General features: G+C 39.6%; 1 protein-coding gene across 1 annotated transcript in view; it reads left to right on the top strand.

Moving 5' to 3' along the window:
- Positions 1 to 295: 295 nt before the first annotated feature.
- Positions 296 to 15,478, top strand: part of Bpnt2 (3'(2'), 5'-bisphosphate nucleotidase 2) — a 30,116-nt gene continuing 14,933 nt past the window's right edge. Inside the window, exons 1-2 of the mRNA XM_042666019.1 lie at positions 296 to 733; positions 14,444 to 14,606. Coding sequence (XP_042521953.1) covers positions 350 to 733; positions 14,444 to 14,606 — 547 coding nt within the window. The 5' untranslated portion in view covers positions 296 to 349. The remainder of the gene's footprint in view (positions 734 to 14,443; positions 14,607 to 15,478) is intronic.

Genomic DNA, 15,478 nt, shown 5'->3' with positions numbered 1-15,478 from the left:
GGCATGGCGCGCCCCGCCCCCGACCTCGCCCCGCCCCCTGCGTAACCCGGATACACACCCACGCTACCCTTTCACCTCTCGGTCGTTGGCTAACGTGGAAGTCCGACCTGCCGGGGCCGGCGGAGCGATCCCGACCGCGTTCCCCGGGGAAGTCGGGGCGCGCGGGAGCGGCGCTCGCGGTCTTGGAGGAGCGGCTCCGGGAGGGAGCGATGGGGCGCGCGGCCGCCGGGGAGCGGGCGCCGGCGTAAGTGCACGCGGCACCGGCCCGGAGCGCGGCGGCGGCGGCGGCGGCGGCGGGCGCGGGGAGGCCTGAGAGGGCCGCCGCCCGGAGCGCCCGGGCTCCCGCACCATGGCCCCCATGGGCATCCGCCTGTCCCCGCTGGGGGTGGCGGTGTTCTGCCTGCTGGGGCTCGGCGTGCTCTACCATCTCTACTCGGGCTTCCTGGCCGGCCGCTTCAGTCTCTTCGGCCTGGGCGCCGAGCTGGGCGCGGCGGGGCCCGCAGCCGCGGCCGACGCGGGCGCCGTGGTGGATTTGCGCGAGATGCTGGCGGTGTCGGTGCTGGCGGCGGTGCGTGGCGGCGACGAGGTGCGGCGCGTCCGCGAGAGCAATGTCCTCCACGAGAAGTCCAAGGGGAAGACGCGCGAGGGAGCCGACGACAAGATGACCAGCGGCGACGTTCTGTCCAACCGCAAGATGTTCTACCTGCTCAAGACCGCCTTCCCCAGCGTGCAGGTGGGCGCGGGCGGGGAGGGCGCGGGGCGCGGGCCTCGGTGCCCGGGGGCGGTGGGACCCTGGGATCGGACTCCTCGCTGCGCCCATTTAGCAGATGGAGAAACTGAGGTGAGGAAGTTTAAGGTGCGGGGTCATGGAGATTACTTAACTAGAAGATCTGTATGCCAGGCTCTTTTGGAGAATCAAACTGGTTGTGCATCAGCTGTGAGTACCCAGGACTGTGAGATCTGGCCTTTGGGTGGGATGGGATGCCCAGAGGCTGAAGAAATGAATTGACCCAGGTTGTTGGGTAAATGAAGGGGATGGACTAGAACCTCCGCAGGCCTGGGCTCTGCCTTGATTTCATTAGGAAGGGGGTAAAGAACTGTTAGGAATCTTATTGCAGAGATGGTAGTGTCAGAGCATTTGGGGGACCGGGTCTTCTTAATTAAGACCTCCTTAACGGCATATAGTTCGGACCCTAAAAGGAAACATCTGGAAATATGCTTCCCAGCAAATTCATTTCAGCCATGAATCCCTGCTTTGCACTTGATTTACATTCTCTATTTACATCAGAGAATGAAATTTAAATGACATTTACCTTTTCTTTGGTTTCTGGAGCAGTTGATGTTTTCTTAAGGAAATCCAGACATTTTGAATCTGTTACTAAATATTTCTGGAATTCATCGATGGAGCTATCCTTCAGTGGAATGTACTTTAAAGTTTTTTCTTTTGAAAGTGTTGTGGTTCCAGAGGAAGAGTTTAACATAATGTAGCTTGTGCATAGTGTTACCTACTAGTAGGTTTAGCTACTAGAAACAAAAAGTGTTTCCAATGGAATTTTGTTAATTAAATAAACAGTGATAAGTAAACCCAAGCTTCTGTGGAACATATCTGACCTTTTATTGTTCTAGGAAGATTAGGAGACTATTGTCTCTGTAGCATTTGTCTTATGTAACCCTCCTCATAGGCTTGGACTCTGTCTTTCTTTTCTCCTTTGCCCATCTACTTGCCCTAACACTTCCTTTCTTTCATTTTTCCCACATGAAACATTACCTACCAGATGTGATTGGCATTAACATAATTTTTTTCAAATGTCTTTTCAAATAAAACCCTTGCGTATATCTGCTTTCGCTTCTTCTTTACTCTGCTTTACCATCTCAAATAATACTTATCTTTGTTTGCATCTAACAGTATATTCTAGGTGGCTGGATATTGGCTACATTTGATCATTCCAGCAACTTTAAGTAAATTTCATTTATGCTCCCACTTTCCAAATGGGGTATGTCTGAGTATAGTTGATCATGCCTGTAATGGTAGCTATGGAGGAGGATAAGAGGATCTTGGTCCAAGGACAGCCCTGGCAAGACCCTATCTGAAAAGTAACTAAAGCAAAAAGTAGACTAGCGGTGTGGCTAAGCCCCTGCTTAGTGTACTTGACGTCTTGAGTTCAGATCCCAGAACTATCAAAAAAAGCACACTGTCAAATGGGAAATCTTGACGAACATAACAGTAGTCTACAGCATACGTTAGCTTTGTAGCTCTTCATTTTAGCTAGACTATTTGAAGACTACTTAAAAGTTATACTATAACTTCCTGGGAGTGAGATGGGGGGGATATAGAGCTATAGAAGCTTAAAGGTACAAATAGTGCACCTTAGCAAGCAAAGTATGTGTCTCTATGTATGTATGCATGTACTTAGAGCTTGAACTCAATGGCCAACAAGAAAATAGCTGCCAAAGATAGTGTGTAGCATTATATTAACCATAAAAGCTGAAGTTTTGGGTTTGCAGATTTAAAATCTAGGAAAATGACTTTTTTTTTTTTGGTTGGTTGTGGGGCTTGAACTCTGGGCCTGGGCGCTGTCCCTGTGCTTTTCAGCTCAAGGCAAGCGCTCTACCACTTGAGCTATAGCGCCACTTCCGGTTTTCTGGTGGTTTTTTTTATTGGAGATAGGAGTCTCACGGTCTCTACTGCCCGGGCTGGCTTTGAACCGCGATCCTCAGATCTCAGCCTCCTGAGTAGCTAGGATTACAGGCATGAGCCACCAGCACCCGGCTTGAAAATGACTTTTTTGTTTGAATGTTTGTATGTGCATCTTTAGTGTTCAGGTTGGGTTTTGATTAGTGGCAGAGAGGAAGTTGTGTTTGATTTTAGTGTCAGAGTAGAGATGGTGTCATATTGGCCTATCTCCTTTTACCCTAGTTTTATGAGGCTAGAGTAGAGGTCAGATGTTGCAGGCCTCTAAGTAGAGACTCAGATTTTTTTTTTTTCTTTTTTTCCTCCTCTCCCCTAATGACCAGATGCACAACCTTCAATGCTTAGTTGTTTTTGGAGCCTCACCCCAAAGGCTTTGTTAACTAACTTAATCATATTCCACTTAGTTTATTTCCTAATGGAAAATGACCATTGAGAAACCACAAGTACTCTTGCAAAAGAAAAAAAAAAGCCCATGTCCTGTACAAATGAGAGAGATCTATTTTCTTTCTCTCATTACTTTGATGTCTTAAAGTCTGAGCTTCACCAGTTAATATTCTTTCATCAGTAAAAGATATACCAGGAGTCATTCTAGAATACTTGGAGACAGTTTTGTTCCCCTAAGAAATATTTATTTGACAATGTCTACAGAAATCTTTGGCTGTCACAGCCAGGGATGGAATCTTAACTAGCAGCCAGTGGGTAGAGAGGAAACATCCTAGAATACATAAGACAACCTTTATAACAGAATTAATATGACCCAATTTGTCAGTTGGTGACCAGATTGACTTCAAGAGAAGTATATACTATCCCAACAAAAGTCAAATTTGACCTTGGATTGCTCATTCTTTCTCAAGTCATAGGTCTTGAGTGTACCTTCAGAGAAGCTGGTCTTACTCCTAAGCAATTGAGGATGCCTGATGGCTCAGTATCAAAGTAGTAGTAACAGTAGCCATTTTTATGACATGTTCCCTGATTATATCCTTGTGGATAATGATAAAACTGAAGGATGAATGTAGTTTTGTGGGATAGGTTTGTAGTCACAGGACAAATTTAAGATTATTACTTCTATTTGATGTGTATGGGACTCCATCTATGAGGATTCTGCCCTCAGCTTGTTTATTTGACAGTAACTTATTTGAAGATTAAACCTAGTATTACTAATTGGTAGCAGAAAGTTGGGGCAGTACCTTTCTTGGTTTGAGGGATGGGAGTTTAACTCATTTCTTTCAATTGAAGTGATGGCTGGAACTGTTAAGAAGCACTAATACAGTGCAGAGAATACCTTTGTTTACCTCCTGTCTAGTCACCAGCTTAGGTCCTGGCTATTTCTTCCTCTTCTGCAAAATCAAGATAACTCTTAATAGGTACAGATATAAGCACTATAGACAAAAAACAAAACAAAATCCACCTAGTTCAAAGGAGCACTCCCAACAGATTTAACACACAACAAATTCAAGTATTGCAATGAACTCATCTATTGGTTTGATACACTTTGGGAAGAATCAGTGGAAATGATTAGGAAGAAGGAGTTTGAATGTGATCTTTAATACTGGTATACCAAAAAGAAGCCAGACTTAAGCTAATTTTTCTTGAGGCCTGTAATATGCCATACTCTATTCTTTGGGTATTTGGACATGATTGAGACCAATTAGGAGATTGTGAGAATAGTCCATTTGGGAGAAGATCAAACTCAAGGCAAGCTTTTAGCAAGTAACTAACTTTTTTTTTTGTTGGTTGTGGAGCTTGAACTCTGGGCTTGGGTGCTATCCCTGTGCTCTTCAGCTCAAGGCGAGCACTCTACCGCTTAAGCCACAGCACCTCTTCTGGTTTTCTAGTGGTTTATTGGAGATAAGAGTCCAAGGACTCTTCTGCCCGTGCTGGCTTTGAACCGTGATCCTCAGATCTCAGCTTCCTCAGTAGCTAGGATTACAGGCATGAGCCACCAGCGCCTGGCTCTGTAACTAAACTTTTTAATGTCATTATTAATTGATCTGTAGAACAATGTAGGTTAAGAAATGTAACCTTTGTTTTGCCGATAAAGGAATTGATAGTTGGAGGGGCTAACCAATATACAATGATTACACACTAGAAAACCACCGTAGGCTCACTGTGATTCATTGAGAATCATCTCGCACACACCTGTCTTCTGAGTACAAGCAGTATAAGAGGAATGACAAAAGTGTACTTATAACTTTAAAGATGTTTTGAAGAAATGGAAGTACTAAGAGTACATACTTGGGGATAGTTTGGAGTGAGAAAAGTGAATACAGGGACCCTGGTTAAAGAGATTACTTCAGTGAGAGACAGTGTTCTTCAAATTAGGATTGTATTTGTAGGAAAGATATGGTAAAGAGAAAAATAGTTGCATTAGAAAGGGGTCTTTAAAAAAAGATAAGCACTTTTGGCTGGAGGTGTAGCCCAATGATAGTGTGTGCTTATAATGTGTGAAGCGCATCCCCAGCACCCCCACCCTACCTCCGGAAAAAAAAAAATCTAAATAAAAATAAAAAGGGAGGTGTGTGGTAATGACAGGATGGAGGGTTAGATTATGAGGGTCATTTTAGACTTTTGTTAGAGATGTCTTTGGTGTGTCCAAGGGGAGATGTTAAGGAGGTAGTTGAATATATATGAGTAAGGCTGTCAAGAGACTTCTAAATTGGAAGTACAATTTAGTAGTCATCTGTGTTGCCATGTTAATGGAAACTAGTTTGGACAGGATTGTGTAGGGAGAGCATATAAAGGCTAGGGGAAAATCAATGCCTGGGACCAAGGAAGGATAATGAAAACTAAAAGCATCATTTACCAAGAATAATAGCAGTCAGTGTTTATTCAACGCTCACTTAGTGTTAAGGACTATACTCAGTTTTACTCTCATACCTACTTTGAACACAGGAAATCTATAATTAATCTCTTCATCATAGTTCTGTACTATATCATTGGCCATCTTTGTGAAAGCTTTCTTGGTGGCATGATGTGGAGGAAGCAAAATTGAAAATGGGGAAAGGTAAGGAATGGAAACATTATGTAAAGGTAAGTCCTTTAAGAAATTTGACTTCTAAGGAAGTTGGCAATGGTGTTAAATTAAGGGAAGATAGTTTTTGTTTTGTGCATGTGTGTGGTACGTGGTATTTATTTTTAAGATAATAAGACAGTAGAGTATGTTCATTTGCTATAAGCAGTCCAGGCAAGAATGTCCATGAAACTCTTATCTCCAGTTAACTACCAGAAAACCAGAAGTGTCACTGTGGCTCAAGTGGTAGAGTGCTAGCCTTAAGTGAAATAGCTTAGGGACAACATCCAGGCCCTGGGTTCAAACCCCCATAATTGACAAAAAATAAAAAAGCCAGGAGCTGGTGGCTCACACCTGTAATCCTACAGGAGGCTAAGATCTGAGGATCAAAGTTTGAAGCCAGCCTGGGCAGAAAAGTCCCTGTGAGACTCTTATCTCCAGTAAACTACCAAAAACCAAAGTGGAGCTGTGGCTCAAAGTGGTATAGAGTGCTAGTCTTGAGAAATGGAGCTCAGGGACAATGCCCAGGCCCTGAGTTAAGCCCCACAACAACAACAACAAAAGTAAATAAAATATTTAAATAACCTTAGTATTCAGTAAGTGATTATTGAGCCTTGGCATGCCCTTGCTTGGGTTTTGCCTACCATGTGCATGAAACTTTCCATTTGCAAATTACAGGCTTCTCTACCTGGCCGCATACTTAACAATGCCTTCTCTAGGCTGTGCTTCCTTTCCTCTTCGAACCTGGACCTAACATTCTTCATGTTTTTTTTCTTATTTCATGTATTTTCCCTACTTTCCAACTCATATGTGAGATTATTTGCTCCAATCCCCCAGAATTGTTGATCTATAGTTAAATTAGAAATAAGAGAATCAAACTGACATGAAGTACTTATATGCATTTCTTCTGGCTTTTAAACTGCTTAGGAATATTTACATTAAATAAAAGAGAAAATGCATTAGCCTGGAAAGTCTGAGTAGGTAGAACTAAAGCAACCACAAATCTTGGAATTCTAACATAGTCCAAGGTAGCTGTCCTATATGCCGTGACTGTGACTCTATGATCTTGTTCATGGCAGGCAAAGAGAAGAGATTTAAAACTTGATTTCAGCCTTAGCCAAGATGTGCATCCACATTTTGTCCATATTTCACATTTTCTGTCCACATTTCATTATCTAGATCCTTTGTCATGTGTCTCTGACTGCAAAGAAGATAGGGACTATAATTTACCATATGCCCAGAAAGGAAAAGAGAACTGGATTTGTGAGCTATAGATATGTTTAGATAGGAGACAAGTTAAAAAAAGAGAGATCCAAGCCAGGCACAAATGACTCACACTTGTAATCCTAGCTACTCAGGAGGCTGAGATCTGAGGATCATAATTCAACGCCAGCCAGGGTAGGAAAGTCCATGAGACTTTTATCTCCAATAAACCACCAGAAAATTGGAAATGGCACTGTGGGTTAGGTGGTAGAGTGCTTGCCTTCAGCTGAAGAACAGCTCAGAGATAGTGCCCAGGCCCAGAGTTCAAGCCCCATGACCTACAAAAAGGGGGGCGGGCACTCACTTGGTATGCTTACAAATTAAGAAAAGCCTAAGGAACGTTTAGACAGTTGGCCATACATAGATCCAACATGAGGCATAATATATGAGTAGATCTTAAGCTCAATTTGCAGTTTTCTGATTTCTAGAAGCTTTTCATGTTACCCCGCAAAAATCATAGGTTCTCTAAAAGCCTCATTTTTCATTCCTCCCACTGGGCTTTGTGAATGGGCAAGGCAGCATAAAGGTGGTGATTGGTTGAGGCTATTGTCTATAAGTAGATGTAATGCAAGCTTTTTGTAAGGTTGCAGTTGATTTCTCACACTGCCTTTCCTTGTTGAAGTCTTTGAAAGATAAATAGGCAGTAAGCATAAGGAAAGCAGAGTAAACAGTAGAAGATTATGAAGAAGAAATGAAAAAAAGTACTGCAGCTAGAATAAGAGCCTCAATCAAGAAATGTTTATTAGCCAAGTGCTAGTGATTCAAGTCTGTCATCTGAACTACTCAAATTAAGACACAGAGGGTTGAAGTCAGCTCAGACAGAAAAGTCCACAAGATTCCACCTCCAAAAACAACCAGCAAAAACTAGGCTGGAGGTGTGGTTCAAGTGGTAAGCTGCCAGCTGAGCAAGAAAGCCTGAGGGAAGATGGTGGGGGGGGGAGATTTTTACTGAACATCTACTTTGGTATAGACAGTGGGAATGAGGATTATACTAATGAAGCAAATGAAGAAAATTTTCAGTAATAAAACTCTTGGAGAACTGATCATTTTAGATACTACAAGCTTTGAGAAAGAAAACATATGGGAAGAGCATCTGGAGATCTTACTTTACCCTTGGTAGTCAGAGAAGGCCATATGAGATGCTGTCATTTGAACTAAGATCTGGATGATACAAAGTAGCCCACGATACAGAAACCTAGGGGATATGTATGTGAGAAGGGTACAAAAAGTACAAATGCCTCTGAGGCCAGTGGTTAAGTCTGGAGTGCAGAAAGTAAGTTTGCATGTGGAGAGAGGTACAGAATAGTTGTTCCTGGCTTCAGATCATCTGTTGATCCTGATCATGATGATAAGGAGTCTGGATTTTATCTGAATAATGAGAACCATTGGAATATTTAACTTGGAGTGACATGGTCAGCTTTAAGAAGAGTCAGATTGCTTGTTTAAGAAGGGAAGCTCTGGAAAGCTAGAAATTTTTCTTTGGTTCATTAATGTATTTTAGTGCCCAAAAGAGTTCAATGTGTGGTAGTTATAAAATAGTTGTTGAATGAATGAGTCAGTGATTCAGTACACTGTTGAAGGCTAAGAATTCATATTAGATTATAATAGCTTAAACTAGCCTTTTTTTTCCCCAGAATGTTGTGCATATGTACTTAAAACTGGGAAGTAGATTTTTCAGGACTTACTCATTTCATATGCATTGTTAGTTAAAAAGAGTTAATTTAAAAAGGTTTTGAATTTAGTGTATACCACAAAGGCTGTGTATACTGGTGGACCATGGATTTTTTATTGGTAGATGGTAGTAGTAAAAGAAGTTGCACAAAAGCAGGTTTGTAATTGAGTTAATGTTCTTGTCTTTCTTCTTGATTCTCAGTGATCTTATTCAAATAAAGTTCTACAATGATGGGGTATTGTTATTTTTGTAACCTACACTGCACAAGATTTATGAAATGCTTCAACTTTTCTGAGACTCATTATTTTATCTGTTTCTTTTGATGTTATTACTGAAATCATTCAGTATATATATGTATCTTATTCTGATTCTGAACTAGAATGCTACAAGATTAAGTCTTGATGTCTGCATATTTTTACCTTACTTAAAAATATTGTGACTTTTGTATTTTTGCTATATTATGTAAGTTTTGGAGTGGCTTTTCCAATTTCTGAGAAGTGAAAAACAAACAAAACCTGAGTATTTTGATTAGAGTTGCAATAACTTTGAGGTTTATTATGGGAGAATTGACATTTTTTAAGTCTTTATATTAAAATTAAGCTTTACTTTTATGTAGGTTTGTGTAAGTGCCTTATAAAGAGGTTTTATTTTTTCCATATGTCTTGCATAAACTTTATTTCCAGATAGTTTATTTTTGTTATTAGCTTACATGGTTTTCTTATTTTTGGTGCCTGCCCTAGAGCTTGAACTCAGGATTTGAGCACTGTCCCTGAGTTGTTTTGTTTTGTATTTTTGTTTTTGTTTTTTGTGGGGGTTTTGTGGGGATTTGTTTGTTTTTATTTTTAATTTTTGCTTAAGACTAGTATACTACCACTTGAGCCACAGCTTTACTTTTGACCTTTTTAGTACTTAATTGGAGATAGAAGTCTCACAGGCTTTCCTGCCCAGGCTAGCTTCCAACTATGATCCATAGATCCTTTTAGCCTCATGAATATCTGGGATTACAAGCATGAGCCACTGGCACCCAGCACATGATTTTCTGTTTTGAAAATTAAAAATTTGCTACTGATATGTACAAATGCAATTAATATCTTAACTAGAAATTTTATTATATAATTATAAATTGTTTAAATTTTTATTCAGGTTCTTTGTATTTTCTCATTGCCCAGGTAATCAGCTGGACATTATGGTTTTATTCCATCTATTTGATTTTATTTATGGTTTTATTTCATTTTATTTATCTTTTTTGTACCTCCCCACATCCTTCTACCTCCTTCCAGCTTGCTACAATCATTAGGACCCTCTGCATATTTATAATAGATGCTATGATAGGAAGCAGATGGCTCTGTATTGTGGCCTACAAGGTCCTTTACCATCTGGATTCCATTACTCCTCTGACCTCTGTCCTGTGTCTTTCTCATTAACTGCCTCTCTGCTGCTTGCCTCTTTGCTGTCTAGGGAACATACCAGGCATACTCCTATCATAGGGTCTACAGTTGTTACTCGGTGAGCTAGAATGCCAGAATTCATGCCAGGCTCCTTTTCTACAAGAGCTTCCTTAGATACCCTCTCTTTTTTTTCTTTATTTATTATTGGTGTTTTGACAGAGGGTCTCTGTTTAGCCCAGGCTTACTTCATAATCCTACCTTTAGCTTCCTGGATAATGGGATTACAGGTGATGGAATTACACCATCTTGTCTGGCTGCTGCTTTCTTCTTTGTCTTCTTGTTCCTCCTCTTTCTTGTCTTCTTTATTGTAGGAAAGTCAATATATCATATAATTTGCTGTCTATAATTTAGTAATTTTTAACTAGATTTGACAAATCACACAACTGTCATCATTGGTAAGTTTTAGAATACTTCATCACTTTAGTGATATCCTTGTGCCCACCCACTCACTATTAATCATTCTTATTAATCCTTTCCCCAGACAGCTACTAATCTGCTATCTGCCTTTATAGCCGTACCTACTTTTGTCATTAGTAGAATCATATAGTAAGTATTTAGTATCTTTTTAATATTTTTTATTGTAAAAATAATGTACAGAGGGGGTACAGTTACATGAGTAAGGTAAGAGTACATTTCCTATCAAGCATTGTTACCTCCTTTGTTTTTCCCCTACCATCCCTTCCCTCCCCACCTCCCCACTTCTCCAGTGCCTCCTTCCCTCCCTCCCACAAGTTGTAAAGTTCATTTTCAACATAGTGTCTTGTACATCTCATGGTTAAAATGGGTCAACCCATATCCCTATTTAAGCAGTTTGTTTTTTCCCTTCTCCTCCCCAAATTAGAAAAATATGTATACAAGATGCAGGGCACCAGAATCAAATACAGTGAAAACAGGGTTGATACCATGGGGAAAGAACATACAAAGGAAACAGAAAAATCACATAGTACCTCATAAGTATGTTAAAAACAATAGCAAGAAAAAAAATTACTTATGTCCCTGTCTTGGAGTTCATTTCAGTTAACATCATTTTATATTAAGTGAAGTAAGGCAGGCCCAAAAAAACATAGGTCCCATGGTTTCCCTTATTTGCAATAACTAGTATATGTCTAGGACAAGCAGAAAAGGTCAAAAGCTTTGTACATATGACCATATAAGTATTTAGTATCTTGTACCTGACTTCTTTTAGAAAGCAGAGGTTCGTCAGTGTTCCTTCAGGACTCAGTACTTCATCTCCACTCATTTCAGTCCTTCATTTATGGCTGAATGACCTAATGGATATATCATAATATAGTTACCATTTATCAGTTAATGGGTATATCATAATATAGTTATCCATTTATCAGTTAATGGATATTTACTTATATAGTTATCAGTCAATAAATAGTTACTGAGTTAACAAATACTTGGGTTCAGTATTAAGAAATATTTTGTGACTTAATATTTATGGAATACTACTATTTCTAAGCTGTTCAGTGACCAGTTGAAATCTTCCAGTTATTGCTAGTAGCTGCTGAGTTTTATGCTCTTAGTGCCTTTTTACTAGTGTGCTCTTAGTGCTGTAATCACTCTGGCACAGTATGGCATCGTGCAGTATTAAAAAAGACCTAGAAGCTGGGAAGGTGGCTCAGTGGTACAGTGCTTGCTTTGCATACATGAGGCCCTGGGCTCAATTCCTCAGCACCACATAAACAAACAGAAAAAGCGAGAAGTGGCACTGTGGTTCAAGTGGTAGAGCGCTTACCTTGAGCTGAAGAGCTGAGAGATAGCACCCAGGCTCAGAATTCAAGACCCAGGACCAACAAAAAGAAAAAATAAAAAAAGCAAAACCTAGAAAAAGATCTTGTCAGAAAGTAAAAGACCCCAACAGCTTTCTTCCTTCAAATGTTAAGCCTTTAACTGAAATCTTTTGGGGAGCATTTTTCTTATGTGTGTATCTTATAATTAAAGAAAAAAGAAAATCTTTTAATGGAGCCAGTATTTGAAATAGGATTGACAGGTTTTTGTTTTCTTTTGTTTTGGTTTTTTGTCAGTCATGGGGCTTGAACTCTGGGCTTGGGCGCTGTCCCTGCGCTCTTCAGCTCAAGGTGAACGCTGTACTGCTTGAGCCACAGCGCCACTTCCGGTTTTCTAGTGGTTTATTGGAGATAGAATCTCACAGACTTTCCTGCCCGGGCTGGTTTTGAACCATGATCCTCAGATCTCAGCCTCCTGAGTAGCTAGGATTACAGGTGTGAGCCACCGGTGCCCGTCTTGACAGGTTTTTATTAACTATTAAAATGTAATAAATTATTAGATTTGCTACACTGGGTATATCCTAATTTCTAAAGGTAAATTGAGTTCTAAACACTTTGAAAACTCATTAACTTACAAATGAGACTATGTACCTACCGATAAGCTTACTACTTAGCAGTGTTCTGTACAAAAGACAGAGCAGGGACATACTTGACAATGTCAAGATATGTTTGGTTGTCAAAACTAAGGGATGGGGCAAGGCATAGTAGGACACATTTATAATTCCAGTTACTTAAGAGACAGAAATTCCTAGTTATTCAGGAGGCTGAGATCTGAGGATCGTGATTCAAAGCCAGCCTGGGCAAGAATAGCTTCTTAGTGACAATTATCTCCAATAAACCATTGAGAAAAAGCCAGAAGTGATGCTGTGGCTCAAGGTGGAAAAAAACAAAAAACAAAAAAACAAAGATTGGAGGATTGAGGTCCATAGATGGCCTCTGAGCAAAAATAATGAGACCTTATCCACAAATTAAAGGGATTGGGGGATGGCTCAAGTGGTAGAGTATCTGCCTAGCAAACACAAGGTGTACAGTCCAAAACTCCAGCACCCCGCAAAGTTCTTTAAAAAAATTAGGGATGGTGCTGTTAGTATCTATTAGATTCTATTATTTAGCCAGGAATGCTTTTAAACATTCTTCAGTGCACAAGATACCTCTACAATAAATTACCCAGTTGAAATTGTCCATTATATCAAGGTTGAGAAGTAACTCAGTTTTTTGTTTTTGTTACTGTTTTTTGTCGGTTGTGGGGCCTGAACTCTGGGCCTGTGCGCTGTCCCTCAACTCTTCAGATCAAGGCTGACACTCTACCACTTGAGCCACAGCACCACTTCCGGCTTTTTCTGCTTATGTGGTGCTGAGAAATCGAACTCAGGGCCTCATGCATGCAAGGCAAGCACTTTACCACTCACCTTCTCAGCCCCGTAACTCAGTTTAAAGAAATCTCTAATGTATGCATTCTTAATAGAATATATATATATTCATATACTCTACACTTTTACATATCCATAAGTAAACCATTTATTTTGTCTTAATTTTGTCTCCTGCTATATAAAACAAAAAATTTGATTTTACCTCATTATCCTGTGAAATGTCCTTGCTGTATAGTTAAACGATACCATTTTTATATCTATTTGATTGCTTATTTCAACCTTATATTTTATAATATAGCTTATTATAACCTTCAATTTTCTAGATTTGCTTTTCCTTATGTGCTAAAGGTATAATCACTTTCCTAGAGCATTTTTTCCCTTTACCATTTGCAATTTTCTATTTTTAAGTTACATTGCTTTTTGTAAAGTTCATGTCACTTTGCTCCTTTTAAGTCTTCTTTGAATCTCTTAACTACAGTTATATTCAGTATTCCAAAACAGTAATTATTTTCATATTTTAGAACATTAAATATTTTATTTTGCTTGTTTTTAATTTTTTGTTTTTATTTGTTTGGAGACAAGGTCTTGCTATATAGCCTGCTGACCTGGTACTTGTGCTCTGCCTGCCTCCGCCTCTAAAGTGCCAGGATTAGAGGTGGTGCTACCACGCCCAACCTTTATATATGTATTTTTTTTTTCCTCAATAAACCACCACTAAGCTTTAAATTCCTTCCTTCTTTTTTTTTTTTTTTTGGTCTGGTCGTGGGGCCTGAACTCTGGGCCTGGGCGCTGTCCCTCAGTTCTTCAGCTCAAGGCTATATCACTCTACCACTTGAGCCACAGTGCCACTTCCAGCTTTTTTCTTTTTGCTTATGTGGGGCTGAGGAATCGAACCCAGGGCCTCGAGCATGCAAGGCAAGCGCTCTACCACTGAGCCACCTTCCCAGCCCCATTCCTTCCTTCTTTGATGCTTAGTTTCATTTTGTCTGCATTTGAATTCTCTCTATTAAGCAAAAAATTGACTGAAAATATTTAAAGACAAATGCCACTGTAATTTTATTTTTATATATTTTTATTTTACAGTGAATGCCCTGAAATAAAATTAAGAATTTGTTTCTGTTATTTCTGGCTAACATTTCTTCTTTCATATTTTCTATTTTTCTCATTTTTCAACTGTTCACAATTTTTGGTGCAGATAAACACTGAGGAACATGTGGATGCAACTGATAAGGAGGTTATCTTATGGGATCATAAGATTCCTGAGGATATCCTGAAGGAAATAACTACTCCAAAAGAGGTACCAGCTGAGAGTGTTACTGTCTGGATTGATCCACTTGATGCTACACAGGAATATACAGGTAATATACACTATATGCGTGTATATATTTATAGATATATATATATGAGACAAGTATACTAGTAATGTACACTATATATACACTATACACTATATATAGTGCATATTACTAGTATACTTTATATAATGTATATAGAGAGAGTGATTTGGCTAAACTGAGATTTTTTTTCCAGTTAGATTTTAAGACAGGAAAGCTAGGTTGGCCAGGAGTCAGTGGCTCATGCCTGTAAACCTAGCTACTCAGGAGGCTGAGATCTGAGGATCACAGTTCAAAGCCAGCCTGGGCAGGAAATTCCATGAGACTCTTATCTCCAGTAAGCCACTCAGAAACCAGAAACCCGGAAGTGGCACTGTGGCTTAAGCGGTAGAGCGGTCACCTAGAGCTGAAGAGTTCAAGCCCCATGACTAACAAAAAAAAAAAAAAAAACTATTGGACCTGGATTGAGATTTGAGCCTTGTTTTGTTTGCCCCAAAATATAGTGACAGTAGCTCATAATCAGTAAAGGAACATTTTTTTTTTTTTTTTTGTCTGTCATGGGGTTTAAACTCAGGGCCTGGGTGCTGTCACTGAGTTATTTTGCTCAAAGCTAGGCTCTACCACTTTAAGCCTATATATATGTGTTTGTCTATATATATGTGTGTGTAAATTACCCATATAATAAATGAAATTACAATATTTTACATGAATAGCTAATAGGAATAAGATTTTTTTACAAGAAGTTTTTTTTAAACTGAACTAGATTGATCACATAACATTTAGTGAGTGCATCTCTACATGATGAATGTTGTACCTGCCTAACTTGATTTTTAAATTAAATCATAAAATTAAAAGTTATTTTGATGTATAAACATGAGTAATGTGTTTTATTGTCT

This window comes from Dipodomys spectabilis, unplaced genomic scaffold (genome assembly GCF_019054845.1).
Source record: "Dipodomys spectabilis isolate Male_0828 unplaced genomic scaffold, ASM1905484v1 ptg000015l, whole genome shotgun sequence".
Classification (NCBI taxonomy): domain Eukaryota; kingdom Metazoa; phylum Chordata; class Mammalia; order Rodentia; family Heteromyidae; genus Dipodomys; species Dipodomys spectabilis.
The sequence above is the reverse complement of the archived record's forward strand: the minus strand, read 5'-3'. Positions and strand labels throughout refer to the sequence as shown.